Consider the following 27,259-nt stretch of genomic DNA (forward strand, 5'->3'; position numbering starts at 1 on the left):
CAGCTTGTCCGAGGGGTGACCCGTTGTGAAACGCGTTTCGAAAGGGAAGTGGTACGCTCCGCTCTTTCGCCTGATACGACGTCACCGATGACGACCTCCGCTGGATCTCAAGCGCTTCCTGTGAGGGTTCATTATTGAGCACAATCGCTACAGCGCCATAGCCTGTATGCAAATCAGACGCTGGCTTGATCGTCGTCTGATGACCAAAGATCCCTCTCAACAAGTCATCTGGGTGTCGACTCGACCCAACTTGACTTGGGACGGGGACCGATTTTTGCCAAGCGCCGCTCCGTTCATGGGCCGGCGCCTACTTCGAGATCCTGCACGCCTACGCCCACGCCCAAGCTCGGCCCGGACTGGAGATGGTTTTGGGCGACTACCAATTTCCCCATGTTCACTTCGACGTCTCTATGTGGGGTCCTTATTTGCCTACGCTTGGACGGCTGGATCACTCGAAACCTCATACGAGCAGATTCGGTGACGGTAGATTGGCTCCTGAAGCTAGCCTGCTAGTCTGGGATGCCCGCCGATCCAATCTCAGCGGCACAGTGTGGTTCATCAACCGGGGCAAAAACAAGAGTACGGGTGATCCTTGGACCGTCATTCAACGAGAGATCAAGAAGGATCGGGGACAGCCTATTCCATCCTACGAACAGATGTTGATAGCGACTGAATTATTGGAACGTGTGATGAAGCCTCGGGTTGAAGTCGACTTGATAAGCAGACATATCTTAGTGGATTTTGAGGGCCTTTGATCTGACGTCATGTCCCATCAATTTGCAAGTGATGCCATAGCCAGACATTCTTACGTTTTCGATCGCCATCTTTTTCCTGATACCACAGGTGTCATTCTAAGAATGGATGTCAGTAATCCGAGTTTGGTGCAGTTAACCAGGAACTGCGGTCGGGCAGCTACAAACATTATCGGTATGTCGCCGGCTCCCGAGCGCAATGTCCCACCGAGGAAGATGGGGTCGTTCGTATGCTCTCTTCCTTGAAGATGGTCTCGACTGCATCGCTGTGAAAGATATCTGTGGGCTCAGAGATATCACAGTGGCATCCAAGACTTACGAGGAGAATGGGCAGGTCGAAAAGGAGATTCCCTTCGTCGTTAGTAGGGATGTAATTCGATCCGCCAAACCTTGATCACGTCTTTGTAGCGAATCAGGGCTTCAAGATGGAGTGGCATGTACACACCTCAATGATCGGTCATATCCGTTGGACTGATGAGCGATGACCAGGAGGGCAAATTGCCATTCAGCTTGCCGCCAGTCGCCGTTCATGGAAGATGAGGCTCATCTTGTTCATCCAAGTGACAACAGTCTGCAAGACAAGACGAATAGTCAGAAGACATGAGCACTGGAACAGAAATGCAGTTCTGGGGAGACATACATCAGAGACCATGTACTATCTCTCGACGTCTTCGTTGGGGGCGGTATCTAGTAAAAAGATCCTCTTGGAACGTATTAACAATGATGATGGTGATCGAGTGGCCGGGATGTTGAAATGGACGCCAATGAATGAGCAGTCCTTCAAGTATTGTAATTTCCTATAGATGTTCCGAAAACAAACGGCCGTAACACCATCCACAGGTCCATCGTCCTGACTCTGGGTCTCGGCTTCCGCGTCTGGGATGATCTTTGATTTCGTCGTTTCTCGTTACAACGTTTTATTGATACACAACTCCTTCTTCAACCAAACTGAGACAACGGCGGTGTTCCATCAGACCCGGACAGAGTACACCGAGCTTTTTCCGCTCCGTACGCCGGCGTCGATACCTCACTTCCTCTCTTGGCCGTATAGAACCCGGAATCATTCTTCGCCCTTGACGATCTCGCTCTCCTCCCTCGATGCGTAGCCCGTCCAGCTCTATTTACGAAGAGTAATCATGCTATCAGCTCTCGTACTACTACGACGATCCTGAATTGTACCCTGCTTCGAAAGATGCCGCATGCTTCAAACGCACCTCGTCATAAATCCCCACCCTCATCCCTTCATCCCTCTCCTCAGCGCTCGCCAAGACCCTCATCCCCCAAACGCCTACACAGGCCGTCATTCCACTTCCGCAAGACCAAACAACCCCCTTCTTTCCCCTCTTGATGTTTTCCCACCGGACTTGCGCGTCTTTAGGTGTCTCCCCGGGAAAGGTCAGGGAGGAGATGATTGTCTCCCGTAAAGAGGAGGGAGGGAGGTAAGATGTATACGGACGATCAGGGTTTGAAGGGGTCAGGAGGACGTTGAATGGGAGGGATAGAGAGTTGGGGATATGGCCGGAAGAGAGGTTCGGGCGCGGTTCGGGGGCCGAGCCGGTCCATCTGCAATCCATTCGTGTAAAAATAGTTTAGCAGAATGGACTTCGTCCCGACAGCGAGCGTTTGTGGGAGGAAGGAGGAGTTGTCAACGGGTCCGTGTGCTTACCTTTCGCGACTGCGAGCGTCGAGGACTAAATCGGCCTCCGAGCTCTTTCCGTCCACCTTCGAATTCTTAACCACGTCCTCGTAGCCTGAAGTGTACGAAATCTCAGCCCCCATCAGCTATCCTGAATCCCACGAATACGATCAAGTCATGGTAGATTGAGCATAGCAAGGACTTACTGGTAACCCGGGATGATTGGAAAGAAGGGACCGGGTAATCACTTTCCTACACCCCCGTAGTCCGCAAATGACAAGTCGGAATTAACAAGGTGAAATCGTTTTAGCCTTCCCATGTTATTGTACCGAATCTTGACACGAGCCAATCCGAAAAGACAGACATATATGTATATGTACTCGACTTACCTGGATATCCCCGTTCATCAGAACTTCTCCCTTCTCCGATGCTGGGGAAGAAGAGAGGTCTTCACTGTCCACCTCGAACCCTTCGTGAATCCACCTCGGGAGGCCACCGTCGAGGATGGAGACCTTTTCGTGGCCCATCGACTGGTGAGACGGAGCGAAGGACAGGCAGTGCAGGTCGAGCGGGTTCGGATGGAAGTGGAAGTGGAAGCGAGAACGAAGATGAGGTCGAATAAGCAGGAGAAAGCCGGAGGGAAAGGGCATGTTAGCTACGGTGACATTCTGCTCTTATCGGCTCGAAGCGCACGGCGGAGTTGACTACCGCGAGACAAGACCCACATCGAACGTAAAAGCCGCCCTTGGCGCACTGAACACTCCAACACTATCATAAACCACCACATGATCCTCTCGCTTGATCCCCCTCTTCCTACATGCCGCAGAGAATGTCTCAGGGGAAGGCATCATATGCCCCAATCCTAGCGGGTTTAATTCCGAGTCGGTCTTGGGCACAGAGATTGCATCGACGTCCCACCGGATCGCTTGGGGAATACGAGGACCGGTGAGGAATTCCGTGTTGGGGTTTCGGGGCGAGTTGGGCATGTGCCATGATGCGTCGAGGATCTTGGTGCTGCCCTAGATCACGGGTTTGTCCGGTACATCGGTAGATTTCGGGTACACCGTAGAATACGGTCGACATGCGGTCATCGAGCAATCGAAGGCGAGTCGAAGAGATTCACAGAGATTAGTTTCCGTCTTCGATGATTCGATAAGCAACGGCTGGAAGGGAAATATTTCCAGACCCACCTTGGGCAACGCCGCCAGCTGTTTAGGCGTGATGAGAAGTGGAACGCGGGACATGCTTGACGTAGCGAACGATCGAGATTGGTGAACAATGGCTGGTGAAGCGGATCTAAGAGGATTGATGAGCATTTTCAGAATCGTTGATATGTTCTGTGAATCTTGTGAAATCTGTGAGTAGGATAGGATTGTGTCGAGCTCGAGGTCGTGTTTAGGTTATCGGCTCTGAGCGATGACGAGGCATGAGACGAACGGACATGAAATTGTTTTCAAGAGGGCGACATCACAGTCTGATGTCCGCCAGCCTGAGCCGATGTCACTCACCCACCACCTCGCTTCGATCATCTTGAGACCTTGACCAATATGTCATCGACCTGTCGACTGAGATGCCAGATCACAACGGAAACCCCACACACCCATACACACATCATAATGAGCTACTTAACCACAATCACACCCACTTCCACGGCCATGGCCTCGGCCTCGTCGTCATCCTCGACGCCCGCCGCATCGGCTCAGCGAACGGCCCCTATCGATCCCTGCAGACTATTCATCGGCAACCTCTCCCCCACGGTCGACGAGTGAGTCCGGGACATCTAAACAAAGTTATATTGCCCTCCGCTAACACTTGGCCGGCCCACCCCGTCTCGACTCGACTACGGCAAGATACACCCTCATCCAGGTATTCAGCAAGTGCGGCAAGGTCGCCAAGATGGACTACCTGTTTCACAAGACGGGGCCGTTGAAGGGGAAACCTAGGGGGTATGCTTTCGTAGAGTATACCAACAAGGAGGTGAGTCCAGTGTGTGGGTCTAGGTTCTTGGTTCGATAAGCGGGTCGAGTGAGGATCTGGGTCAATCAATCCAAGCTGACCAAATCTTGTCTCTGCTTCCCCTTCTTTCCTCTTATTGCCATGATTATTTTCCGCATCCTCTCTTCTTAACTTGAGAACGGTATCGTAGGACGCACAAAAAGCCTTGACGAAACTGCACACGAGGCTCCTCCGGGGAAGGAACTTGGTCGTTACCCAAGCATCTGCCGTAAGTCTCTCAAACGCCTGCTTCGAGTTCTACGTCGAACGAGACGTAATCAAAGGCGCTGACGATCCAAATTCTTATGTATATAAATCCGAATATGGATATAATTACGAACATGAGCAGTCCCCGGTGTACGACCAATCTAAACCTTACCGCCGCCCTGGGGACAATGCGAATAGGAGCACGACGTTGAGCTTGTTGAAGAAACAGGGGAGACCGCAGTCGTACGTACAAATCACCTTGTCTTCGTTCTGTTATACGTGGAGAGAGTGACTCGGGAGCTGATCTCTTCCACATCTCTTTACCTGCTTTGACTCTGTTGTCTCTTGCTTTCTCTCTCGATAATCATGATGATCTTTGCTCCCTCGGTCAAACGCACAACACCTCATATCACATTAAATCCTATGCTACTGTCTATCACGTTGGCATCCATTTGGGCGGAACCGACGCATACGCAGGACAAACGCCCAGATCGCAGCGCTCGAAGCCAAGATCGCCTCGATGCAAAACTCGCCCTTGTCCGCCCCCGCATCTGCTCCTGGGTCCGCCTCGGGATCCCCTGGTCCGGGTTCAAGTCAGGGGGAGGGAATGGAGCTGGACAACACGGGGCAAGGAGGGGAAGGGTGGAAGAGCTTGTTGGATGGGACCGAGCTCGAACAGGATTACATCCCGGTCGGAGAAGACGGTGAAGGTGTCGAAGGTGTAGGAGCGAGAGTCGGTATGGATGAGGACAGGAGCGGGACCCGGAATATCATCAAGGACACGGGTAAAGGAAAAGCCAGAGAGATCAACATCGATAACGACACCAGCAAGGGAAAAGGAAAAGTGCCGGAAAAGCTACACCCGTCTTTACCTGCCAAACCGGCCGCGCCCGTCGGACAGCAGCAAGGATCGGGTCAGGGGCACGGTCCGCGGTCAGGTTCGGGTTTCGGGCAGGGTCAAGGGTTTGGGATGAGCCAAGGACGAGGCCAGGGGCAGGGGCATATCGTTGGGGGAGGTAGTGGTGGGAGAAGAGGGAGGTCGTGAGCCTTGCGGGAATGTGGGCAGAATGCTGCATATCAATGGTCAGGGGTTCGGGTTGTATTGGTATTCCACTTGACGGGAGCGTCGATCTTCATTCTTGACATATTAATCCAATACTTGATGACCGGACTTGTTTTGCGCCAAGAACGAGGTCCAAGGGTCCTCGTCACACGACCCCCCTATCTCTCTCTTGTTTCGGAAGCAATTGCGAGCGATCTGCGACGCGAGGGGAGTTTGTTTGTTTGGGTTATCGGGGAGAGGGTCTCACGTCCAAAATACGACAAGCTCATTCAACTGCTGCAGTTCACATCCACCTAGACTAACTCACAACCAGCTATCAACTACCAGAGTAGCTAGTAGCTAGTACTCGAATGCTGCCCGACATGCCTGACTCGTCCTCGGAGAGCCGGCCCCTCATCTCCCCCTCGGCCCAGTCACAGCCCCGACCGCTCACCACCACCACCGTCGATAAGCGTAAACAAGATAAGAGCGTCATCAAGAGCAGTCTCGACATTGTCTTTTCCTGTGAGTAGCACGGGCTGGACTAGTATACATCTTCAAAAGAAACATCGAGCTGATCATTTAACCCCTAACCCGTTCATTTCACCACGTCGAACGCCTCAGACTCACGCTCCCAACAGCTCTTCTTCGGCTCGCACCTCCCCTCGGCCCCGTCTTTCGTCGCCTCGTCGACCGGGGACGGCGACACCTCTCATGGTGACTCGCACTACTATTTCAACCCCCACATCGATCCTGGTAGTGCACGCAAAAGACGAACCCGCGCCCAAGCTGAACGTCGTCGACGAAGACGCGCTGTAGAGGGCGGGGAAGACGTAGAAGCCGGTGGTGAAGAGTACAACGACGATGACGAGGAAGAGGATGATTTCGGTTCGACGGTGGATGATGGAGATATCGCCGAGGAAGATGAGAGTGTGATAGATACGCCCGACCAAGAGTACAGGGAAGACCAGACTTTCGAACGTCAACGCGGTCGACGGGATAGCAAGGATCCCCGTGACCCCTCGGGTAAACAGAGACGACGGTTCCAACCTCGCCTGCTCGATCGGGATTCGAACGACCATGACATTTTCGCCGCCGATCATTCGCCCTCCCCGTCCAGACCTACCTCTCCTCATCGAACTTCGGCCGGACTAGAACCTGGGCAAGGATACGGTACCGTCGATGCCACCCCAGGCAAGGGAAAGAACACCGTCAAGCAAGCGATGCGACGGTGGGATTCTGAACGGACGATCACTAGCGGGAACGCTTTTGACCAGTCCACCAAAGATTACAGAGGTTGGACCGGTCCCGTGCCTGCCGAATCGGACGAGATCAAGGAGAGCGAAGTCAGCTTGAACGAGGAGAGCGAGACCGAAGAAGACCTCCCTCGGGCCGACGTTCAGCCTCTGAGAAAGGCGTCGGCGATATCCCTACGACTCCCTACCGAATTTTCAAGAGGAATCCCAGGAAGAGGTCTCACCCCACTTTCACCCGGCTCGAACGCACAAGAACCGACCAGCTCCACCCCGCTAGCGAAACCTGGTCGAGCGAGCAACTTGTCGGCCCTCTCTACGCCTGTGAGGAGGGACGCTCGACAAGGCAGTTTCGCCTCTTACAACCGGGGTATAAGGAGGGGGAGCATGACGTTGGCTCTGAGCCCGGGCGCTCAGGAACAAGCGGTCTTGCAAGCGAGAAAGATGAGCGTGGGCGTAAAGGATATCAAGGGCAGACAGGTCGAAGTCGGAAGGAGCACCAGCGGGCAGACCGTATGTGGACCAAACGTCGCCGTTGATCGTGAGGCTTGTTGCTGAATCTATACGACGTATTGCTTGCAGATGTTCAACGCTATCGCCGTCCTGGTCGGGATCGGTGTCCTCTCTGAGCCTTTGGCATTTGCCTACGCAGGTTGGATCGGCGGGACGGCGCTTTTGATCTTTTTCGGTTTCGTAACAAATTACACGTGAGCGATGCCAAGGGTCTTGTCACAGTGCGATATATGCTGAGCAACTTTTCCCGTACCATTTGGCGGTCCAGGGCAAAACTCTTGGCTGCGATCATCATGTCCGATCCCGATTGTCAGGGTTATAGTGATCTGGGAATCAAGGCTTTCGGCTGGAAAGCTAGGCTCTGGGTCGATGTACTGTGAGTCTGGACCTAGCGAAGAGCTTTACTCCGAGGCATGATCTCATATTACGGACATCCGCTCCGGTACAGATTCTGCTGCGAACTCTTCGCCCTGGCCATCGCTTGGATTGTCTTGCTTGGAGACTCGCTCGAGGCTCTCTTGGGTCACTTTTCCTCGGATGGATGGAAGATCGTCGGGTTCTTCATAGTTGCCCCTACAACGCTCCTGCCACTCCACCTCCTCTCCATCCCATCTCTCATCTCCCTCTTCTCCTCGCTCCTCTTGATCGTCATCTTGCTCATCGACGGCTTCAGCAAGAATGCCGCCCCGGGAAGCATCCTCCACCCGGTTCATACCAATTTGGGACCGCAGATGGAGAATTACAACTTTTTGGGAGGTCTGGGTCTGCTCATCGCGGGATTCGGCGGACATGCCATCATCCCCAGTTTGGCTATCGACATGAAGTCTCCGGAAAAGTTTGACCGTGTCGTCAACTGGGCCTTTGTAAGCAGCGGCTGACCCGTCTCATGACGCCCATTCCAGTACTGACACCCCCTATAACCCCACTCGCTTAGGGCATCGCCTCGATCATCTTCGCCATCAGCGGGACGGCCGGCTACCTCATGTTCGGGGATAGCGTCTCCGATGCCATCATGAAGGACCTATTGTTGCCGCAGTACGGGTTCTCTATCCCCCTCAACCAGGTCGCCACCTGGATGATCGTGAGTTGAAGCCGGGTCGCCGGGAACGGCTGTTCCGAGATTGACCTTCACCCCACGATAGGTCATCAATCCGATTGCCAAATTTGCGCTGTGTTGCCGACCTGTAAGTTGTGGTACCCTTTCGAATTCAGCGTGCGGGAGTCCAATGTTCCACGTCTTTTCGCAGCTCAACCTGACCGTCGAGACGCTCTTGGGCATCAACTCGGTTCCGCCTCCACCTCACGATCACAAGGGCAAGACTGGCCTCATCACCGAGCAGGACCCTATGGAGAGCGCATATACAATCACGACCGGTGCTTTCCCCGTCCAGCCCACCGATGATGACGCGCCTAGCGACTATGTCAAGTCGGAGAAGCGCAAGACGTTCATGCGGGTCGTCGCTCGAGGCGGAGTGACGGCCGCTTGCGTAGTGGTCGCCATCATGCTACCAGAGTTTGGCAGGCTGATGGCGTTCTTGGGAAGTTTCACGACGTTCTGCATTTGCGTTCTCTTGCCCGTAAGTCGAAGCCGGATCGCGCAGACTGCACCGTAACACACGTCTGATATAATGATGCTCTCGGTAGATCGCTTTCTATACCGCCATCGTTCCCAAGGAAGAACGTGGTGGTCTCAGAGACTCGATCCATCTTGTCATATTCATCATCTCGTTGGCAATGTGTATAGCAGGAACGGGTTGGGCGTTCGTGACGGGTAACACCGCCTAGACGAGCTCGGTGTATATACCCTGTCTGCTTAACTTGGGGTTGGAGGAAGGAGGTCGTCCATCTAATTACATACCAGGATATCAGGATTCTGTAGCTCTGTAGATCTGTAGACGTGTACCATTCATCGCATGCATGCTCCACTATAGCCACTATCAAACGTCATATTTCCCTTTTTGACCCGAGACTCGTCGCTCGATCGCTCGATCGCTGCTCGACGTCCACCCTCAAGGTTCGGGGAGCATCGAGCTTGTTGTTGTGGAAAGAGACATGTACGAATCGTGAGAGCAAGACAGAACATCGGCTAGACAACTCCAGCCACCCGGGCATTTAACAAGATGTCTTCGAGATACGCTGAAGACGACCGCCGCTATAGAGATCGTGACGGCGATCGGGAACGCAGCGGAAGAGATCGAGATGACGATAGACGATCAAGCGGAGTAGACAGAAGACGGGACGATGACAGATACTCGGATCGCCGCGATGACAAGGAGAGGGATCGAAGAGGTGACAAGGACGAGAGGAAGGATAGGGACCATCGATCTGGTGACAGGTATGTCTGGAGGCAGGTGTGAAGCGCGGATACCATGGACTGACATTGCATTGGTTCTTAGAGATCGCTCACCTCGACCTCGTCATCGTTCCCGATCGAGATCGCCAGAGGATAGGGACCGTCGTTCGCATGACAGGAGACGGCGTCACAAGTCTAGAGACTCCAGGTCGGACGAATCCAGCTCGTCCTCGGGCTCAGACTCGGAAGATTCGTATGATCGGGAACGAAGGAGACGCAAGGAGAAGAAGCGCGACAAGAGGGATAGTCGGGACAAGGAGAGTCGGGAGGAGAGAAAGGCCAGGAAAGAAAAGAAGCGGAAAGAGAAGAAGGAGAAGAAGGTACGTACAATATCATTGAAGGTTGTGTTGGCGGTGGGGCGAGTCTGACCACGTTCCCGCTCTTCACCTTGCAGAAAGCCAAAAAGCACAAGTCCCTCGCCGTGACCTCGCAATGGGGGACTTACGGGATCATCTCCGAGGCCGAGTGAGCTACGAGAACAGTTCACTCATTCCCCCTTGTGATGACGTGCTGATGTTCCAACTCGTGCTGACAGTCGAGCCAACAAGGACCCCGAGTTCCGTGCATGGCTTGTTGAGGAGAGAACCGTCAACCCAGAGACCCTGCCTAGGGACAAAGAGAAGAAGGAGTTTCTCAGGTTCATCGAGGATTTCAATACGGGTGAGCCTGTCTGGAATTGGAGTCGGTATGAAAATGGACACTGACGAAGGCTGTTCGGGTTGGTAGCAACGCTGCCATCTGAGAAGGTGAATAGACGACATCGTTCTCAGTCCCATCGGATTTCCCGTCCGCTTTGCGAAGCGAATCTGAAACTGACATTTTGCATTTCGGGTAATCCAGTACTACGATATGGCAAAGTATGAGATCAAGATGAAGATGTTGCGAACGGGAGAGGTGACCAGTCTGAATGACGATGCTGGGTATGATCCGATGAAGGATCTGATGTCGCATAATAGTAGCCTTAAGGTACGTGCAGGAAGTGAAGTACAATCTGGTCTGGCTAAGGAGGTGCTAACTATGGTTATTGATCCGGACCGGACAGCGCAAGCCCGCAGAGACGGACACTTACCTGAACAAGGCAGAGCTGGAGGAACTACGAAACGTTCAAAGGGAGAGGTCGGAGATGGCTCAGCGCAAGCTGTTGGGCATGGACATCTCGAAGAACCTAGGCGTCAGGCAAGAAGCGGCCGACAGGTTGTTCAGGTGATTGTACCGACGATCTCGGCCAGGTCGATAACGCATAACACCGAAATCCCGATCACGTCAGCGGGTTTATGCATTTTCAAAGGGCGTCTTGACGGAATGTACACAGCAACTGTCAGCAGCTGCTCTCCCTGGTCCTACACCCCTCGCAATGCTATGGCATCGCTGGTGATGGCGAGGCGCGCGCCAGGAAGGAGGAGGCGACGAAGTCCGTCGCGTCGCGCGCCTCGCGACTCGCAGTGCTGCAGTCCAGGCAGTCCAGGCCAGTCCAGACCGGTATAAATTTGAGCTCGTAGCCCCTCGTTCTCTACATCCCTCTCCTCTACTCTTTCTCTCTTCATCCTCATCAGGTCAGTCCTTGCACTCATAATCCCGAAGCTCGTTCGTATCTGCGACACCTTTGAAGTCACTTTCGCTCGAAGCATTCAACGACAGCGCCATTCCTCATCTCGCCGTCAATCCAGACCATAACCTAATAACATACCCCGATCACGTCAACATGCAGACCTTCCAGCAGTACCCTCCTCAGCAAGTCAAGGCCATGACCGTTGCTGAGCTTATCACGCCTGGCCAGGTTCGGCGTCCCGTCAGCGCCCCCGCTTCGCTCAACTCGAGCGCCTACCAAGGTTTCAGGGCGTCGGATCACCCTATGCTGACCGGCTACTTCGTCGCTCATCGTCCTGCGGTTCTAAACCCTCCCAGCCATACCATCAACGTTACGGGCTGTACTCACCTCTACAAATGCCAGATGTATGGCTTGGACCTCATCCCGACCCAATTCAGGATCGACGGGTCGCGCGCTCTAGACCGTTTGACCGAAATGATCATGGTGAGTTATTTCTATGCGTATACACCTTACCACACACAAGCTAACATAGTATCACGTTCAACAGGGACAGGACGAGACTATGCGAGAACATGTCGACAGGTTTTGTACCATCTTCCACACGCACCTTGAGGCGCTGGCCCGTATCCCGGTCCACATCATGGCGCACTTCTTTTTCCGGTCGTTGACCACTTACCACGACAACCTCCGTCAAGCCGGAGAGTACTATCTAACCGTTATCGACCCGGAAGGTGGCATGGGCAGGCTCTTCGCCCATCTCTACGACGTCGAAGACAGCCTCAAAGTGCTTAACGGTATCAACAACATCGAAAGGGTCCAGGGTCCCATCGACGGCAGGTCTGGGTACGACGCCCGACGAGGCATCACCGATCCCGCTAGTTACAGGCAGATCTCTGGTTCGATCTCTCACCCTTCCTCGCCCGAGAGCGACGTACGAACCAGGATCTCGGCTTGGAACTCTCCCAACGCTCGACAAGAAGTCGGCCCTTACGGCTCGAGGCGTCTGAGCGACATCTCGATGGAGTTTTCGTTGAACCAACCCGTCGCTTACTACACTCACCCTTACGAATGCGACATCAAGTTGCCTCCCATCGTCAGCCCCGAGGTTGAGGAGGAGCTCAGCCCCGTCGAAATGGACGCTGCTGCGATCATGATGCAGCTCAGCAGGAAGTAACGTCATCATGTTACCGCCCTTCAGGAATCAGGCTGGCAACGCCAACCGCGCCTAGGCGCACCCAGGATCATCGCTTGCAGGAAACACTTACACACTCGCTAATACTTCAGGAACATTGTTAACTTCGCTCGTCTTCATTAGTTAGGCATCGTTCTCCGCATGTATCGCAAAAATAATCTCGACCCTAGTCTGAATCGATTGCAATGTCATTGACCCGTGAACGTAGAATGTCGATCAACCATTCCTTCGCGCCTGGCGGCATCATGAGAGAATGGTCACGTGATGTGCGCGGACACGTCCGAAACGAGTCAGTGGACTTTCGTGCATACAGTATCCAGGTGGTGCGATGATAACCAGGATACTCTGTGTTTCTTTAACTTCTTGCTTCTTGCCTCTTACAGATCATAGGTCATCATAATAGCTTCTGCTCTATACCTCTGTACCCGATTATTCCGCCTGCCAATATGGACACGCTGCTCATCTTCCGCGAAGTCTCGGACGACGCCTTGACTCGGATCAAAAAGTCGTTCTCGACAGTATATTACTTTCCCAACCCGACTCCCGAACAGGTCGACGATACCAAGCTCAAAGATGTCGATGCCATCTTTATGAACTGGAGCGGACTCCCGGACGACGTCGTACCTTCCTTCAAGAAGACTCCCAAGCTGAAGTTCCTGCAACTGCCTTCGGCAGGCTCGGAGAGGGCCGTCAAGGCGAAAGCTTTCCAGGAGCAGGTCGAAAAGGGAAAGCAGGGAGAGTTCGAGGTCAAGCTGTGTAACGCCAGTGGGATTCATGTTACCAGTATCCCGCAGTGGTGCATCGGACAGACAATCTCGCTGCTCCACCAGACGCAGAAGATGATCGTCTATGCTCATGTACGCCCCGCATGTGATTATGGGATCCGCGTTCAGCATTGATGATGGCTGAACCCATAAAATCCGATATTCCAACAGGAGAGGAAGACCTGGGGAAAGAAGGACATGAAAGGACCTTTCGGAGAAAAAAGTTACTACTCTAGGGACGTTGCCGGGAAGACTATCGGTTTCCTAGTGAGCCAGCATGATTAGCAACTCGCTCGCTCGGCGAACCGTTCGCTGACACGTCATCCCCCGCTCACAGGGTTACGGTACCGTGAGCAACAGAGAACCAACCACTTCGAATCTTAACGAAACGGCTGATAGACGGCCTGATCTCTTGACAGCTCGGTCGAGAGACGGCCAGGTTGTTCAAACCGTTCTTGGTTGATGTTATCGCTGCCAACTCGAGTGGGAAGGCTACCAAGGATACCGGGGTCAGTCCAGTCGTCGCGCTTGAGGTGCCGAAGCAAAGCTGATCATCGTCCTTCGTGCGTTCGACAGTATATCATGCCGGGAACCGGTGACATCGACGGTGAGCCGATAGTCATAAAATTCCAAGATTCGCCATGGTAGCTGATACTCTCTTCGATCTAGGTTCAATCCCTTCGGAGTTCTTTGCAACGACGGACGACAGCTCGTTCAACGAGTTTTTGAAACGCTCCGACATCCTCATCTGCAGCCTTCCGTCGACTTCCAAAACAAAGTTCCTCTTGACGAAAGAACGCTTGGGTGAGTCTAGTGCGATCCGACCCGGGCCGGCGCGGCTGCGATCTGCTGTGTTGTTTGTTGTGATCCTCGCTAGGGTAGAAGACTAATGAAACTCTGATTCTGGGGCCCTGGCGCCAATTAGCTCTCTTGCCGAAGGGTGGATTGTTGCTCAACGTTGGCCGAGGTGACTTGTTTCGATCAGGTCGGTGTTCTCTAGTCCACTCGGCTGGTAGGCTACATCTCCCTTCGTGTTTCGCTTACGCTCGTTTCTCGGTTGTTGTTGTTTGTTGTGATCGACGATAGAGGACCTCTTGGACGCGCTCGACGACAACTTATCTGGAGCCGCTCTCGATGTCACGGATCCCGAACCGCTTTCAGATGGGCATCCACTCTGGACTCACCCAAACGTCATTGTCACCCCGCACATCTCGGGTAACGCTGAGAGCGAAGGTGAACATGCGGTCGACCTATTGTTGCAAAACGCCAAGCGTTTCGTCGAGGAGAAAGAGTTCTTCAACGTCGTGGACATCGAGAAGGGCTACTAGAGTCCGGTTCTCCGCTGTAGAAATTCCCGCAGAGACGCCCCCTATCGCCGGGTGTTTCAAGCTTGGAGCGGATGACGATGATTCCAAATCCAGACGATATGGGATTGACTACCCCCGCCACGGCCGAAGTCGGCGACGTGCGGCGCTCGGGCAGTTTTCTTTCTCTCAAGCGAAGCGACTGCGCTAATGAGGTCGGGGAATGGTATGGAGCCTCGAAATCGGATGAGGGAGGCCCATGCCACGAGGGGTACTCACACTCGGCAGGAAGAGGATGCCTATCTCGAACTACGTGGTAACGAACAAGTCGAATCGGCAGATCGTTGCGACGAATCCAGCCAGTTCCATTGTCAATCGCTGCGCAGAACCATTGACTTCTGCAATTTCCGCTCATCAACATGAAGTTTCCTCCCGGTTTCCGGATCGACAGAAATGACGAAGGGGGCGTGTAATCTATTTCGGAGCCGTCCCGCACAAGGGGTCTCTCGGAGGATTTGTTTCCGTGTAAATCATCCGCGACCGGGGGTAGGTCGGATATGCTCTCGCACTAGTCGCCGACTTGCACCACAAAAAAAGAAGTCGACATGTGATTCCCCGTTTCGGTCACAAAACGCCTGGAGGGAGAGACGTCGTCGATCTAGCGCACTATTTCCAGTTGGAAAAACTTCTCATATGCTGCTCTCCATCTTGGCGATGTTCGGTTGGGCCAATCTGAACCGGCCGGGTGGCGACCCGCGTGCTTTTCCCCGAATCAAGGGGGACCATTTACCCCACGCCCAGACAAAACATGGTAGGTCGACCGACCCAAAGTGGCTGGTAGATGTAGGAGCTCCCTGGCCATCACGCCTGACATCAGTTTTTTTTTCAGTGACCGGACCCCCTAACCGAATGCACCGACGACCAGAATCGGTGAGGTATATAGGTAGAAGCAATCGGTCGAACAAGATAACATCGCCACACCATCTCGGAAGCCCTCCCTTCAAGGACAATCAAAGATATCTTTCAATAGATCATCTTCAACAACTAGCCCCTCAACAATGGAGAAGCAACCTCAAGCCCAAGACGGAGTGCCTCCCGTGGCTTCCGCCGACGTGAGCAGTCACTTATATTACACGTGATCCCCTATTGCAGGGAGCTGACTTTGCAGCGAAAACTACCTCTCGACCCACCAGAACACTGTGCCCGGTGCCGACTACGGTATCAACCTCGTCGAGCCCAATGCGCCCACCCACAACAAGGAAGTGCACGACGATGCTACTCTGAACAATGACTTCGCTGGAACCGGTCCCCGACCTTCTTACTTGGGTCTTCGAGGGGACGCCCTTATTTGGGGTGTCACTTTCTTCGCTACCATGGGTTTCAGCGTATGTATCGAGCGGCCATGAGGTATTTCGCGATCTTTCCGTGATCCGCGCGCTAACCATCGTGATTTTACGTCGATAGTTGTTCGGTTACGATCAGGGTTTGATGAGTGGTATCATTTCGGCCCCTCAGTTCAATACGGAATTTCCCGAGACCGCTTCGTCCGGTCCGGATGATGTTCACGCTGGTACCATCCGTGGTACCGTTACTGGTGAGTTTCAGGCCGGCTGGCAGAATCCGCATCCATACTGATCGATGACCCGCAAACGTGTCCCATTAGCTGTCTACGAAGCCGGAGCTTTCGGTGGTGCCGTCCTGTCCTTCTTTATCGGAGACCGTCTCGGTCGACTCAAGATGATGTGGATCGGAGCCATCTGGATGATCGTCGGAACCGTCATCGCCTGCGCTTCTTACGGAGATCACTGGGGTTTCGGTCAATTCATCATCGCCCGTGTCGTCTCTGGTGTCGGTACAGGAATGTTGACCGCGACCATCCCTTCGTGGGTTGCCGAGTGTTCCAAGGCGCACAACCGTGGTTTCCTCATTTGTAGTGAGGCCTCGACCGTCGCCGTCGGTACCGTCATCGCCTACTGGATCAACTATGGTTGCGTGAGTCTTGAGCGCTTTGGAGCGATGTGTCTTGAGACAAGGTGCTCATTGCTCTATCTCTTCACTTTAGAACCAAGTCAACAGCTCGTTCTCGTGGCGATTCCCCATCGCTCTGCAAGCCTTGTTCTCGTTCTTTGTCATCTGGGGATCCCTCGTCATGCCTCAATCGCCTCGATGGTTGTTGTCTCACGGACACATGGACGAAGGTCTCAAGGTCATTGCCGCTCTGGCCGGCACTTCGATGGACCACCCCCGTGCTTTGCAGCAGAGGGCATACATTATGGAGTCGATCAACGCTACCAGGCAAGCCAAGGCTTCCGCTAAGGACATGCTCGTCGGTGGAAAGAAGCAAAACTTGCGACGAATGGTCATCGGTGCCTCGTCCCAGGTCCACCAGCAGCTCGGAGGATGTAACGCTGTCATCTACTACGCCACCATTCTCTTCGAGGAGCAGATCGAGCTCGGTCGTGATCTGTCCTTGATCCTCGGAGGAGTCCTCGCCATCATCTACGCCCTGTTCGCCTTGCTGTCCTTCGTCATTGTCGAGCGAGCCGGTCGACGACCCCTCTTCTTGATCGGAACTGCCGGACAAGCCGTCGCCATGTATATCACCTGGGCCTGTCTTCTCGCTGGTGGAAAGCCCGCCGCCAAGGGAGCCGCCTTCGGTCTCTACTTTTTCATCGCGTTCTTCGTGAGTCTTACTGCGACCACACTTCAGGCTGATCGAGAACGAGCACTGAATACGCCTTGTCACCTCTACAGGGAGCCACCCTTTTGCCTTTGCCCTGGTTGTACCCGGCCGAGCTCAACGCCCAATCCGTCCGAACTCAGGCCAACGCCGTTTCGACGATGTGCAACTGGCTGTTCAACTTCTTGGTCGTACAGGTCTTGCCTACTATGAGTGAGTCACAACGATCTCGGACGCCCGCCTGTTTCATGAGCACTGATGCATATGCGCCGCTTCTTTTAGCTGCTTCTATCGGCAGTTGGACCTTCTTCTTGTTCGCTATCGAGAACACCATCGCCTTCCCCCTCATCTGGTTGTTCTACCCCGAGACCGGTGGTCGTGAATTGACGGAGATCGACATCATCTTCGCTCGAGCCCACTTGGCCAACCGACGACCCACCTTGATCGCCGAGGAGATGCCCCAGTTGACCGCTCACCAGCAAGAGGTTCTGTTGGAGAAGTACGACATCAACGGTCCCGAGGACACCGAATCCGGCGCCGTCACCCGAGAGAACGTCGACCTCGACATCCCTCCTGCGGAGGGCAACACCAAGGGAGCGACCTACGACGCTACCCCTACCACTAACTCGGACTCGGACAGCAACAACAACACTGTCAACGAGAAGCCCGCTCGGATCTAATACCTCTTTGTCTTGTCAAAGGGTTTGCTTGCAAGAGGAAGGCTACGTGGAGTGAATGATGGCTTCGCGTTCAATAAGCCTAGGAACTGTATCTATAGACATCATAATGCATCACGACATAGAACATAGAGAAAGTAAAACTCCCAAGATCAAGCGATAAAAGGTTGACTGAGCAATCGTATGCATATGCTTCCGCTGCCCGTTCCTTCCGGAAGCAGATCTCAACGACTTTCCGCGTCATCAACTTGATCTCGATCAACGCCTTGAATAATCCTAAATCTTAATCTTTTGGATCTTTGCTCCTGGCATCTTCTAGAGACAGTCAAAATCGATCACAATATGTCCTGGATTCTGGCTGATATCAAGTCACTCTTCCCGCTGAGCCAAACCGCGGTCTCGAGCGTCCCACAGCCTGGCGATGAAGCTCGATCTTTCAAGTCGGACCCGTCAAAGGATGGTGATGCAGCGAGTAGCCTCGAGTATCCTCTCGCATCACGCAAACCGAGTGTAGTCGTATTTGTTAGACACCTGGGATGTCCATTTTGTCAAGAGTCAGTCGAACAAGATAGATATCATCGTCGATGATGACCCAGCTGATCCCCTCGTGCCAATCAGAACCATACAAGAGCAACTGATCCCTTTGGCTAAAAAACGTGATGATATCGATTTCTTCCTGGTCTCGCAAGCAGACGTAAGTCGTAACATATTACAACTCCACATTGGCCAGAAATCTTACCGCGATTGTTTTACATCACTCATCAGACCGAGACAACTCGAAGCTATGTCTCCCGGTTGCCCATAGAGGACCCCCCCAATATCCCGTTCACCATCCTTTCCTCACCCGCACCTCACTCCCTGTACTCTACATGGGGCATTTCTCAACTATCAGCCGGCTCAGTGTTCGGTCCAGGTGTGATCAGCAGGGTGATGGAACTCGCTCGCGAAAAAGGCATCAAGAACCAAGAGACCGTTGGCTCTCGTTGGCTAAATTCAGGCGCGTTCGCCGTCTCTGCAGAGGGCGAGGTTTTGTGGAGTCATGTTGCCGCGCGAGCGGACGATGTGAGCGATCTTCAATCTGCGTTGAAGGCTATTGACGAGCAGAAATGACCTGGTGAGTGGAAGGCGAACGTGTCCGCGAAGTGGATGTCAAGAGGTGGGCCAGGCTGACCAGTCTGTGCCACAAAGTGTATAAAGACTTTGTACCGAAGCAACTTCCCAAAAACTACGTATGTTACATGTCTGATTCGGATTTGTAATGGTACAGCAGTGCTCATTCATGACCCTTTCCCGCCATCATTATCAGATCAAACAACATCATTCCTTGAGTCCCGCCGGCGAGCCTTGCCAAGACGACCCTTCGACCGAACCATCCGCCTCGGCTTGATACAAGATGTGCGAATCGAGCACCTTGCTCCCCAAGGCCTTCTCAAACGTGTCCTGATCAGGACCCGCACGGAGTACCGTCAACTGTTGTTGACCCAAGTTTGACTGGAAGATCCCCGCAGCGGAGGCGGGGAGAAAATCTTCGTACGTGACGGGCTCGTAAGCGTTTCCGTCGTCGCCCTCAAAGCTAGTTTGCGAAGACCCCGAGATGGTCGAGCTTTGAGATCCCCGGTATGGTCGGAAGTAGGCCAGGCCGTCGTGGCGCAACGTCTCCCAATTGTCAGGGAAGGCAGCAAAGACCTTTTCTAGGCAGCGTTGTCGGGTGGCATTGTCTATGGGGGATTTGAGGGCAGCGAGCTCTTTATCGGCCTCGTCCATGAGCTCATGATACAGCGTCAAGCCTGGCAAGATAGAGGATTAGCTATGGGGTTCTGATCGCCCGGCAACAGCGCTTGGCTCTCACCCTTGCGTGTTAGAGCTACACCTCGAGACTCGATCTCCCCGAACCTCGCCTTGTGTCGCTGCAGGAAGGGGGTCGTGTGGTCAGAACAGCCTACAAACAAGACCTTTGCGAAATGAACATCAACTCACTCCAAACTTCTTGCCACCCGATTCGTTGCGGTCCAAAAAGTAGATCGGCTCGGCGACCGCCTGAAACGAAGTCTGGCGCAGCAAGATGGAACAGTTTCGATGAGGCGGGCCTTCGATGACGTGTTTCGAAACGATTCTACGGACGGTCCGAAAACAGATCCGGCATTAGCGCCAAGAGATAGAAGCATCATGTGATACACGGCCCACGCTCACCCTTTCTCGGGCATCCGAGCCTGAACCGTATCAATATCGAGCGTCCTCGGGGTCAGGTGATTAATGTGTGGACCCTTGAAGGCCGCAATGTCCGCTACAAGAGAGTGTGCGGTGGCGAGCCGGTTGTACACGTCATACTCTACAAGGGCGTCTGACTGCCACTTGAAGGTGAGGAGCGCATGATCAACCAGACAATGGGCGTCGGAGTCATCCAGACCTCCTTGCGACTCCGCCTTGTCCAATAAGCGAAGGGTTTCCGGATGAAAGATCTCTCGTTTGTCCAGTAAAGACCGAGCGAGCTCTCTGATCTCGACATCTTCAATCAGCTCCGGTCGCAGGAGCGAGGTGAAGACGCGAAATGGGTTGAAGTCGAGTGAGTGCTGGGTGACGGGCCGGAAAGCAGTAGCATGAACGGGTACACCAGCGATGGAGAGGTCGTAGTAGTTGACGGGCAACATGTTCATTGTGCGGAAAAGTCTTCGAAGGGTATGAAGCTCCTCGGGCTTGCCTACGCGGATGGCCCCGTGACGCTCGACGCGGAGTCGACCGGCCTCTGACCGATACTGGGGTTGAGTCGCGACGATGTGGGCGTTGGTGTCATCGACTAGGGATACCAAAGCTCCATAGAGAGGCACCTCGGAGTGATACATCTCCGACAGCTTCGAGCAGAAGATCTGCCGGATATGATCGGGCTGAGTGAATTGGGCGCCGGGCATGATGAGGGTCGTAAAAGATAAGAGGATGGAGACAGGATCCCGCGCGAGATGAGGATGATCCAGGTCGGAAATCAAGTGTTTCTGGTTGGTGGTCAAAGTCCCAATGCACTGAGTGCGAAGCAGGTTGAGTCCAGGCTCAAATACGCAGATGGAAGTCTGCCTTTCTGCCTTTCGCTTGCAGCCCTCGCAAGGGCAAGCGATAGCGATAGCGCCATAGGGGACGATACGATCTGGCCCCGAGCGGCTACGCCTCAACCTCTCATAGAGCCGCCGATAAAGCCTCGAAATCCGTGATCTCGTCACATGGATACATTCAAAGGGATCGAGAATGTATATAAAGGTAATATCAGCCGGTACGTCCTGAGTAAGACAAGCAAGATTGATCTCTGATCTCTGATTCCAAGACTCCTGCCAGCAAGCGCAAATACACACTACCACACCATTCCGCAATGCCTTCCATCGCCCAGAACCTCTCGGTCCCTGACCTGCTCTCGTCGCTCGACATTTCGACATCCACCCCCAATGCCGGGGCTTACGATGGACAATGGTTCGGTAGCGGCGAGAAGGTTCAATCGTTCAACCCTTCCAACGGTAAACTCTTAGCCACCATCATCCAAGCTTCAGATGCCGATACTCAACGCGTATTGAAGGCTGCCAAGGCTGCCTCCAAGGTATGGAGGAACGTTCCCGCGCCCGAGCGCGGTCGAGTGATGCGCCTCATTCGAAACGCCATTGATGACAAAGTAGACGAGTTGGGCATGCTCATCACCCTCGAAATGGGCAAGATCGTCACTGAAGGTCGAGGCGAGGTGGTCGAATTTATCGATGTTGCCGATTACGCTGTGGGTCTGTCTAGGAGTATCGGCGGAACTGTCGTTCCTAGCGAGAGGAAGAAGCACTTTATGACCGAAGTCTGTCACCCTCTCGGCGTGATTGGCGTCATCTCTGCCTTCAACTTCCCCATTGCTGTGAGCCTCTGATCTTCCTTGCCTGCTGAGTTGCCCGAGCTGACGCCCGATGAAACGGATTGTGTTGCAGGTCTTTGGTTGGAACTTCTCCCTGGCCTTGATCACCGGGAACGCCTCCATCTGGAAGCCCTCGGAGACTACCCCTCTCTGTGCGCTTGCCACCACCAAGATCATCACTCGCGTGCTAGAGGCAGAAGGTTACCCCGGCGCGCTTTGTGGCTTGATGATTGGAGGTGGAAGTGTCGGGGCCGCCTTGGTTGAGAGCAAAGAGGTCGACCTGGTCTCCTTTACCGGGAGCGAGGCCAGGGGAAAGCTAGTCGGTGCCGAGTGTGCTATGAGATTCAAACAGTCTTTGCTTGAATTGGGTGGCAACAACGTAAGTGTTCTATTGCATTTTCCAACCCCGCGGGAAGTTCAACTTATTTACGTCGTGTGGTAGGCCGCCATCGTCCTTCCCGATGCCAACCAAGACCTGGCTCTTCGAAGCATCCTGTTTGCTGCTCTGGGAACGGCTGGACAACGTTGCACTACTACTCGACGTCTCTTGGTCCACTCGAGTATCGCCGATACCTTTATTGCCTCGCTCGTCAAGGCATTCGGTTCGGCTACCAAGCGTATGGGCGCACCTGAGAAGAAGGATACCCTGATTGGGCCGTTGCACTCCAAGCTCGCTTTCGAGGGATACTCGAACGCCATCGAGCAAGCCAAGAAGGAGGGTGGCAAGATCCTGTTTGGAGGTGAAAAGTGGGCCGAGGTCCAGGACGAGCTCAAGGGAGGCAACTGGGTGATTCCTGCCATGATCCGATACGACACATTCGAGGGAATCGAGATCGTGCGAAAAGAGACCTTTGCCCCAAGTGAGTTGACGGCAGCGGTGCTCCCCGTGAAGTCCTGAGATTGACTTTCCTGGCGGTCAAGTCTTGCACATCACTACCTTCGAGACTCTGGAGGAGGCCATCGAGATCAACAACAGCGTCGACCAAGGATTGTCTTCTGCTCTCTACACTCAGTGAGCTTGAGGGTTCCAGTGCGGTTGGTGTTCCGATATTCAACGTCCTCCTGCTTTGTAGGGATATGAACAACGTCTTCCAGTGGATCGGACCGGAGGGAAGCGATTGCGGAAGTGAGTGGCCATGTTGACTGTCCGGTCTGACCGTTCTGTCCAGTTATTGATGTTCCCAAGTTTCCTCTTTGCAGTCGTGAATGTCAATGGGTAGGCCCTTCCGAGCGCTGAGACTGTTCAACTGTTATCGTTCAGCTACCGATCGATTACCTTATGACAGATCGACCAGCGGAGCCGAAATCGGTGGACGTTTCGGTGGCAACAAGAGGCAAGTCGACATTGCGGTCTTGTCCAGATCATCGTTATTGAAAGCTATGCCATGTTCTCAGCACTGGAAGCGGGCGAGAGTCCGGTGGTGACAGCTGGAAGCAGGTGATTCCGAATTCCGGGTCATAGCTCAAACGGCTTGCTGAGCTGATATTGTTGCGTTTTCTTCTAGTACTGCCGATGGCACACCGCTACCATCAACTGGTCGAACGAGGTCGGAATGGCCCAGGGAGTCGTCTTCGAGTGAACGCAGAGTATTAATGCCATGACGACGTTTTTGTGCATGTTTCCTGTTGAGTAACGTGTGTTTGAGCTTGTATCAGCAGTATATCGAATGCTATCTTTTGGTGCATAGAGCTGCTCAGCTCGTTGAGATGCCCGACTTGGTCTGGGTCGAGATAAGTTGTCCACAAGGTTGCGAGGACGCATCTTACCTGTCCTTCGCTTTAGATGCGTCTTCATCACTAATCATTCCGCCTCAAGGACGATGATAGTAGGCGATGTGAAGAGTGGTCAGCTTCCGGCTTCGGGGCGACTCACAGTGATCGTTGGCATCTGTCGCTTATCGAAGCCATCAGCTGCAGGCCGGTCAGTGAAGTCCCCAAGCATGAGCTTGATCGGATCGACAAGCTGGAACGCTCCCGATTCGATGTTCTTCGGTCAGGTACTAGCCGTTCATGCATATTGTTGTGATGCTTCTTGTACAAATGTGCCTGCTGCTGTTCAGTATCTAGGCAAAGGATATTGTAACTTCCGACTGTAAACAACCAGACCATCAGTCTCGCTCAGAACAAGTGTCCGCCCGATCTTGACTTACGTCTGAAGCAATCTGTCTCCAGTCGACCCATCGAGTTCCCTTATCATTATCCTTCCATATGCTCAAGAGAAGCGTGAAGATATTCTGTATATTCCCGGTCCCAGTGATCGTGTGTAACTTTTCAAAGATCGACTTGACGACCGCCCTATCTTCCTCCCTGATAGCGTCGACACCAGCCACGAACAGGGGGAAAAGGATTTGGGACTGACTCGGCGTACCGAGTACTGTTGAAATGGTGGTCAACATCCTGGCGACCGAAAGCTGTGCGTCGAGCGAGACGGCCGGCATGCGAAACACGATCTGCCGGAGATAGGCGTGGGCCGCAAACTTGAACGCCTGAAAGGTGCTGATCAACGGTTGAGGGTTGAAAGACTTTTCGTCTTCCTGCCAGGCAGCCATCTCGGATAACGTGCGGGACGAAACCTCGAGCAGGTCAATTCTATGGCCAAGACCTCGCGCTTCCTCGATGACTCGCGAAATTTGCTCGAACCGATCGTCCTGGTCCTCAACGACATGGACTGACGTGGCTTTCGCTGCCAGGGCTGTGATATGAGCGAGAATCTGTAGAAGAGAAGCGTCAGGCGCGATCTTCAGATAGCTTTCCCAGCAGCGCTTACCTGATAGATCGGTGCGCAGATACCTAGGTAAATATCCGGCTTGGACCCCGCTTGCCGGATGAACAGGCTATACGTTTCCACCGGTACTTGCGGGTCGTCCTTGCAAGCCAAAGACCAAGAGACGTCGTGGTAGATACAGTTGAGTGCCAGCGAGATCTGCGTATCAGAATACCTAGAGTCCGGTCGGCTTCTTTGCAGAAGAGTGACCAGGTTTCGGATTTTCGGGAGAAGCTCTTTCCATCTATTGACGCTTCCCTTGCAGATCTGAGTGACAACAATTTCAGTGTCAGAACTCTAGCTGGGGCTCGCTTTGCCATCAAATTACTCACCTCGATACCTCCCAGCATCAAGACGATCCATAGCTTGTCCTCTAGCGAGACGTCCCCCTGAGTCGCATCCGAAGCGGCTCCCGCTTGCAACAACGACTGCACCCTGCGATCTGTTACCTCGGTAGCGATCCTGGCGATCGAGGCGTACGGCTCTCCTATCCGCGCCAGATGGCTTGCCGACCATCCGATCAGGGCTGGTAGAAGCAATGGCGACGTCGCGGCGAGCGGGAGTAGTGATTGCGTGAGCGAGTGTTTAGAGGGCGCTCCGAGGACCGAGATGATGGGCCCAAATCCGTTGACAAAGTACTAAGGCCAGCAACCAGCTTAGCATATGCGATCCCTATTCGGGTTGGTAGCACAGTTGTAACTCACGTCGATCAGAACAGGCACATGCGCCCAAATCCAGCTCGGCAGGCTCGTCCCCGCCAAGGACGACGTGACGTGTGACTGTGAAGCGATACTCGACAATGTGTGAGGAGGTATCGAACCCTGATTAGAAGGTTCACCTGTCCCTTTCGAGTTGCTGGGCAAAAGTTGCTGTGGCAGATGGTCTGCTCGTTAAGCCAGAACGACAAATCAGTCAATTTTCACATGCCACATGAAGGCCTGGGTATCTCTTGCACTGACTGCTCGAGCGATAGTCAATATCCATCCCGGATCGATGATCGTTCCCTGTCTCATCTCCAACAGCCACCACAAGTCCGTGACGATGCCCGTCATTCTGACTGGTCACTGCTGCAGGCGTCCCGTGTTGACCGTTACTCATACGTAAGTGTCCATCTTGTCCTTGCCCGTGTCCAATACCCATGGCGTGATCGTGGTTTTGATTGTGGCCAAGACCCTGACCGTGATCGTGGCCGTGATCATAGCTGTACTGCGAATCCCCTGCAGAAAGTATGAAATCCGCCCACTCGGACTCGGACTGTTCCATCGTCTTGATGAAATCGACCAAGGTCTGATCGAGCGCGACGGGCGTCTCAATCCCAGGATGATCCAGCATATGCCCTGTCGGTTGCATATAATCCAACGGGGTCGACATATTACCATTCGAGTGAGAGTTGGAGTTGGAGTTGTGCGAGAAGAACGAAGGTGGGCCTGGGTTTGGAGCGAGGGTGGGACCTAGTCTTGAAGGATGATCTGAGGGTATGGAAGAATGGTGAGACGGCGCCAAGCTGTTTTCCGACAAACGCCGCTGAGGTCCATGCGAAGCAGAAGATATATGCGCGTTCGGGTCGAGTAGAGGTTTGTTGTCTGGGTGTGGCGAGAAGAAGTCTTGTCGAATGGATCGAGCGGTCGGAGTCGTAGTCCCGGCGATATGACCCTGACCAGGAGGGTGCAACGGAGAAGGTCCTTGCGTGTAGTCGTCGACGGTGATCGGTCCGAGACTACCGATTGGAATACGAGTCCGGTCGTGGTACGAATTGGAAGTTGGAAGGGATCGGTTTGAGATATCGGGTGGTGTTTCAGATGGATGAGTGCGAGCCTCTTGCGGGATAGAGACCGTCTCGGTGTCTTCCATAATGCTACTGCCACTGGATATTTGCCGACTCGGTTGAGGTGTCGCTACAAGGTAATGGTCATGATTAGCTCGAGCGACTGCACAGAGGGCAAAGTATTTGACTTACTCGAGGTAGACTTGCCCTCTTTGGCCAATTCTCGGTGTTTCTTCGCGAAGGTTCCAGGTCGTGGCCTTACTTGACCGGCGACTTTCGGGTAGACGCAAGGAATATCCAGCCGTTCGCTACAGGTTGTGGTCATCGGTCGTCAGCTATTACGGATCCAATGTGACAACAGATGTCACGACTCACCAGCTCTCACAAACTGGATGACGTTCATCGCATGCTTTCTACCAATCAAGGTGCAAGACGATGTCGGTTTCAGTGTTCCCGTTACCCCTATTTCGGGTCTACCCGAACCACTCACCTTTCGTCTCCGACAAGTGAAACAGCCCGTCCTTTTTCTGGTTTTCTTCGCCTTTGATTCCTCCTTGTCGTCAGATCCCTGAATAGAGTTGTTCGCGGCATCATTGTTATTAACTTCGATTGCCTGCGAGGTGGCCTCGTTCTGATCTTTCATAGCGGCACCTTGCTGATGGTCGGTCATTCGTCCGGAAAAGTAGGCAGGTTCAATGGCCTAGAAGGTCTGGATCATCGTTACTATGCTGCCAGTGAACCTCTCAAGAAGTACTTCTAGCTATGAATGTAGCGTTATCGCTAATGTAGCGCTCGACATGTTTGGGGATATGGGATATGATTGTGGTCGATATGGTCGATCTAGGTCGATAAGCATCCCATCGATCCTGCAACGAGCGGATGCCCGCCCGACCGTCCATGGGGACTCCACGTCGAAGCGAAATATCAATTATGCGTTCTCGG

At 53.6% G+C, this 27,259-nt stretch overlaps 12 protein-coding genes across 12 annotated transcripts; 9 read left to right on the forward strand and 3 right to left on the reverse strand.

The window, feature by feature from the left end:
• Nucleotides 1-362: 362 nt before the first annotated feature.
• Nucleotides 363-1,555, forward strand: HD553DRAFT_325162 (uncharacterized protein; the record flags this gene model as incomplete). Its single annotated transcript, XM_046181574.1, has 4 exons — nucleotides 363-684; nucleotides 844-863; nucleotides 913-1,110; nucleotides 1,262-1,555. The coding sequence occupies 4 exons, from the start codon at nucleotides 363-365 to the stop codon at nucleotides 1,553-1,555; spliced, it is 834 nt and encodes a 277-aa protein (XP_046035241.1).
• Nucleotides 1,533-3,737, reverse strand: HD553DRAFT_314624 (Rhodanese-like domain-containing protein). Its single transcript, XM_046180376.1, has 7 exons — nucleotides 3,579-3,737; nucleotides 3,114-3,407; nucleotides 2,778-2,918; nucleotides 2,595-2,640; nucleotides 2,419-2,503; nucleotides 1,967-2,315; nucleotides 1,533-1,869 (listed from the first exon to the last, which is right to left on the reverse strand). The coding sequence occupies exons 1-7, from the start codon at nucleotides 3,702-3,704 to the stop codon at nucleotides 1,813-1,815; spliced, it is 1,098 nt and encodes a 365-aa protein (XP_046035242.1). The 5' UTR covers nucleotides 3,705-3,737; the 3' UTR covers nucleotides 1,533-1,812.
• A 211-nt stretch (nucleotides 3,738-3,948) lies between these two features.
• HD553DRAFT_314625 (uncharacterized protein) lies at nucleotides 3,949-5,756 on the forward strand. The gene is made up of 5 exons (XM_046180377.1): nucleotides 3,949-4,153; nucleotides 4,239-4,365; nucleotides 4,535-4,612; nucleotides 4,733-4,833; nucleotides 5,068-5,756. The coding sequence occupies exons 1-5, from the start codon at nucleotides 4,005-4,007 to the stop codon at nucleotides 5,633-5,635; spliced, it is 1,023 nt and encodes a 340-aa protein (XP_046035243.1). The 5' UTR covers nucleotides 3,949-4,004; the 3' UTR covers nucleotides 5,636-5,756.
• Nucleotides 5,757-6,701: 945 nt separating this feature from the next.
• Nucleotides 6,702-9,265, forward strand: HD553DRAFT_71153 (transmembrane amino acid transporter protein-domain-containing protein). The gene is made up of 7 exons (XM_046184433.1): nucleotides 6,702-7,398; nucleotides 7,468-7,592; nucleotides 7,667-7,774; nucleotides 7,847-8,261; nucleotides 8,333-8,479; nucleotides 8,541-8,582; nucleotides 8,646-9,265. The coding sequence occupies exons 1-7, from the start codon at nucleotides 6,856-6,858 to the stop codon at nucleotides 9,009-9,011; spliced, it is 1,746 nt and encodes a 581-aa protein (XP_046035244.1). The 5' UTR covers nucleotides 6,702-6,855; the 3' UTR covers nucleotides 9,012-9,265.
• Nucleotides 9,266-11,179, forward strand: HD553DRAFT_71154 (uncharacterized protein). The gene is made up of 7 exons (XM_046184434.1): nucleotides 9,266-9,733; nucleotides 9,795-10,071; nucleotides 10,146-10,216; nucleotides 10,287-10,411; nucleotides 10,478-10,497; nucleotides 10,592-10,717; nucleotides 10,794-11,179. The coding sequence occupies exons 1-7, from the start codon at nucleotides 9,519-9,521 to the stop codon at nucleotides 10,956-10,958; spliced, it is 999 nt and encodes a 332-aa protein (XP_046035245.1). The 5' UTR covers nucleotides 9,266-9,518; the 3' UTR covers nucleotides 10,959-11,179.
• A 166-nt stretch (nucleotides 11,180-11,345) lies between these two features.
• On the forward strand, nucleotides 11,346-12,695 carry HD553DRAFT_71171 (uncharacterized protein). The gene is made up of 2 exons (XM_046184435.1): nucleotides 11,346-11,783; nucleotides 11,848-12,695. Exons 1-2 carry the CDS (start codon nucleotides 11,454-11,456, stop codon nucleotides 12,472-12,474), a joined length of 957 nt encoding a protein of 318 aa, XP_046035246.1. The 5' UTR covers nucleotides 11,346-11,453; the 3' UTR covers nucleotides 12,475-12,695.
• Nucleotides 12,696-12,938: 243 nt separating this feature from the next.
• Nucleotides 12,939-14,584, forward strand: HD553DRAFT_274502 (D-isomer specific 2-hydroxyacid dehydrogenase; the record flags this gene model as incomplete). The annotated part of the gene is made up of 8 exons (XM_046177866.1): nucleotides 12,939-13,349; nucleotides 13,428-13,523; nucleotides 13,594-13,605; nucleotides 13,676-13,765; nucleotides 13,833-13,863; nucleotides 13,926-14,060; nucleotides 14,182-14,241; nucleotides 14,343-14,584. 8 exons carry the CDS (start codon nucleotides 12,939-12,941, stop codon nucleotides 14,582-14,584), a joined length of 1,077 nt encoding a protein of 358 aa, XP_046035247.1.
• Nucleotides 14,585-15,618: 1,034 nt separating this feature from the next.
• Nucleotides 15,619-17,920, forward strand: HD553DRAFT_325165 (uncharacterized protein; the record flags this gene model as incomplete). The annotated part of the gene is made up of 7 exons (XM_046181575.1): nucleotides 15,619-15,672; nucleotides 15,754-15,945; nucleotides 16,025-16,154; nucleotides 16,224-16,552; nucleotides 16,623-17,243; nucleotides 17,315-17,453; nucleotides 17,523-17,920. The coding sequence occupies 7 exons, from the start codon at nucleotides 15,619-15,621 to the stop codon at nucleotides 17,918-17,920; spliced, it is 1,863 nt and encodes a 620-aa protein (XP_046035248.1).
• Nucleotides 17,921-18,133: 213 nt separating this feature from the next.
• HD553DRAFT_71376 (uncharacterized protein) lies at nucleotides 18,134-19,129 on the forward strand. The gene is made up of 4 exons (XM_046184437.1): nucleotides 18,134-18,471; nucleotides 18,536-18,611; nucleotides 18,683-19,031; nucleotides 19,106-19,129. The coding sequence occupies exons 1-3, from the start codon at nucleotides 18,260-18,262 to the stop codon at nucleotides 19,025-19,027; spliced, it is 633 nt and encodes a 210-aa protein (XP_046035249.1). The 5' UTR covers nucleotides 18,134-18,259; the 3' UTR covers nucleotides 19,028-19,031; nucleotides 19,106-19,129.
• Nucleotides 19,130-19,234: 105 nt separating this feature from the next.
• On the reverse strand, nucleotides 19,235-20,823 carry HD553DRAFT_274228 (uncharacterized protein; the record flags this gene model as incomplete). Its single annotated transcript, XM_046177860.1, has 4 exons — nucleotides 19,235-19,704; nucleotides 19,767-19,824; nucleotides 19,895-20,030; nucleotides 20,108-20,823. 4 exons carry the CDS (start codon nucleotides 20,821-20,823, stop codon nucleotides 19,235-19,237), a joined length of 1,380 nt encoding a protein of 459 aa, XP_046035250.1.
• A 152-nt stretch (nucleotides 20,824-20,975) lies between these two features.
• HD553DRAFT_71268 (NAD-aldehyde dehydrogenase) lies at nucleotides 20,976-23,488 on the forward strand. The gene is made up of 10 exons (XM_046184436.1): nucleotides 20,976-21,176; nucleotides 21,239-21,791; nucleotides 21,862-22,167; nucleotides 22,231-22,648; nucleotides 22,710-22,800; nucleotides 22,862-22,914; nucleotides 22,989-23,004; nucleotides 23,075-23,122; nucleotides 23,184-23,226; nucleotides 23,294-23,488. The coding sequence occupies exons 1-10, from the start codon at nucleotides 21,127-21,129 to the stop codon at nucleotides 23,366-23,368; spliced, it is 1,653 nt and encodes a 550-aa protein (XP_046035251.1). The 5' UTR covers nucleotides 20,976-21,126; the 3' UTR covers nucleotides 23,369-23,488.
• Nucleotides 23,489-23,851: 363 nt separating this feature from the next.
• HD553DRAFT_343739 (fungal-specific transcription factor domain-containing protein) lies at nucleotides 23,852-26,960 on the reverse strand (the record flags this gene model as incomplete). The annotated part of the gene is made up of 9 exons (XM_046182904.1): nucleotides 23,852-23,878; nucleotides 23,939-24,499; nucleotides 24,556-24,819; nucleotides 24,885-25,190; nucleotides 25,257-25,435; nucleotides 25,512-26,447; nucleotides 26,510-26,625; nucleotides 26,693-26,730; nucleotides 26,808-26,960. The coding sequence occupies 9 exons, from the start codon at nucleotides 26,958-26,960 to the stop codon at nucleotides 23,852-23,854; spliced, it is 2,580 nt and encodes an 859-aa protein (XP_046035252.1).
• Between the last annotated feature and the right edge of the window lie 299 nt (nucleotides 26,961-27,259).

The sequence above is a fragment of the Filobasidium floriforme genome, assembly GCF_021052385.1.
Source record: "Filobasidium floriforme strain CBS 6241 chromosome Unknown HD553scaffold_16, whole genome shotgun sequence".
In the NCBI taxonomy this organism is placed as follows: domain Eukaryota; kingdom Fungi; phylum Basidiomycota; class Tremellomycetes; order Filobasidiales; family Filobasidiaceae; genus Filobasidium; species Filobasidium floriforme.

Excerpts from the sequence above, each read along its gene's own strand:
- HD553DRAFT_314624 (XM_046180376.1), bottom strand. The coding sequence starts at position 3,704 with ATGCTCATCAATCCTCTTAGATCCGCTTCACCAGCCATTGTTCACCAA. Across the intron at positions 2,919-3,113 it reads GGGCGGCTTTTACGTTCGAT|TCGATGGGCCACGAAAAGGT; the intron begins GTGGGTCTTGTC and ends CCGTCTCACCAG. Across the intron at positions 2,316-2,418 it reads GACGCTCGCAGTCGCGAAAG|ATGGACCGGCTCGGCCCCCG; the intron begins GTAAGCACACGG and ends AATGGATTGCAG.
- HD553DRAFT_71171 (XM_046184435.1), top strand. The coding sequence starts at position 11,454 with ATGCAGACCTTCCAGCAGTACCCTCCTCAGCAAGTCAAGGCCATGACC. Across the intron at positions 11,784-11,847 it reads GTTTGACCGAAATGATCATG|GGACAGGACGAGACTATGCG; the intron begins GTGAGTTATTTC and ends CACGTTCAACAG.
- HD553DRAFT_71154 (XM_046184434.1), top strand. The coding sequence starts at position 9,519 with ATGTCTTCGAGATACGCTGAAGACGACCGCCGCTATAGAGATCGTGAC. Across the intron at positions 9,734-9,794 it reads GACCATCGATCTGGTGACAG|AGATCGCTCACCTCGACCTC; the intron begins GTATGTCTGGAG and ends ATTGGTTCTTAG. Across the intron at positions 10,412-10,477 it reads CATCGAGGATTTCAATACGG|CAACGCTGCCATCTGAGAAG; the intron begins GTGAGCCTGTCT and ends TCGGGTTGGTAG.
- HD553DRAFT_71268 (XM_046184436.1), top strand. The coding sequence starts at position 21,127 with ATGGATACATTCAAAGGGATCGAGAATGTATATAAAGGTAATATCAGC. Across the intron at positions 22,168-22,230 it reads TTGAATTGGGTGGCAACAAC|GCCGCCATCGTCCTTCCCGA; the intron begins GTAAGTGTTCTA and ends GTCGTGTGGTAG. Across the intron at positions 22,801-22,861 it reads TCTTCTGCTCTCTACACTCA|GGATATGAACAACGTCTTCC; the intron begins GTGAGCTTGAGG and ends CCTGCTTTGTAG.
- HD553DRAFT_71376 (XM_046184437.1), top strand. The coding sequence starts at position 18,260 with ATGTCCTGGATTCTGGCTGATATCAAGTCACTCTTCCCGCTGAGCCAA. Across the intron at positions 18,472-18,535 it reads GGATGTCCATTTTGTCAAGA|AACCATACAAGAGCAACTGA; the intron begins GTCAGTCGAACA and ends CGTGCCAATCAG. Across the intron at positions 18,612-18,682 it reads TCCTGGTCTCGCAAGCAGAC|ACCGAGACAACTCGAAGCTA; the intron begins GTAAGTCGTAAC and ends ATCACTCATCAG.
- HD553DRAFT_71153 (XM_046184433.1), top strand. The coding sequence starts at position 6,856 with ATGCGACGGTGGGATTCTGAACGGACGATCACTAGCGGGAACGCTTTT. Across the intron at positions 7,593-7,666 it reads GGTTTCGTAACAAATTACAC|GGCAAAACTCTTGGCTGCGA; the intron begins GTGAGCGATGCC and ends TTGGCGGTCCAG. Across the intron at positions 8,480-8,540 it reads AGGTCGCCACCTGGATGATC|GTCATCAATCCGATTGCCAA; the intron begins GTGAGTTGAAGC and ends ACCCCACGATAG.
- HD553DRAFT_314625 (XM_046180377.1), top strand. The coding sequence starts at position 4,005 with ATGAGCTACTTAACCACAATCACACCCACTTCCACGGCCATGGCCTCG. Across the intron at positions 4,613-4,732 it reads TCGTTACCCAAGCATCTGCC|TCCCCGGTGTACGACCAATC; the intron begins GTAAGTCTCTCA and ends GAACATGAGCAG. Across the intron at positions 4,834-5,067 it reads AAACAGGGGAGACCGCAGTC|GACAAACGCCCAGATCGCAG; the intron begins GTACGTACAAAT and ends ACGCATACGCAG.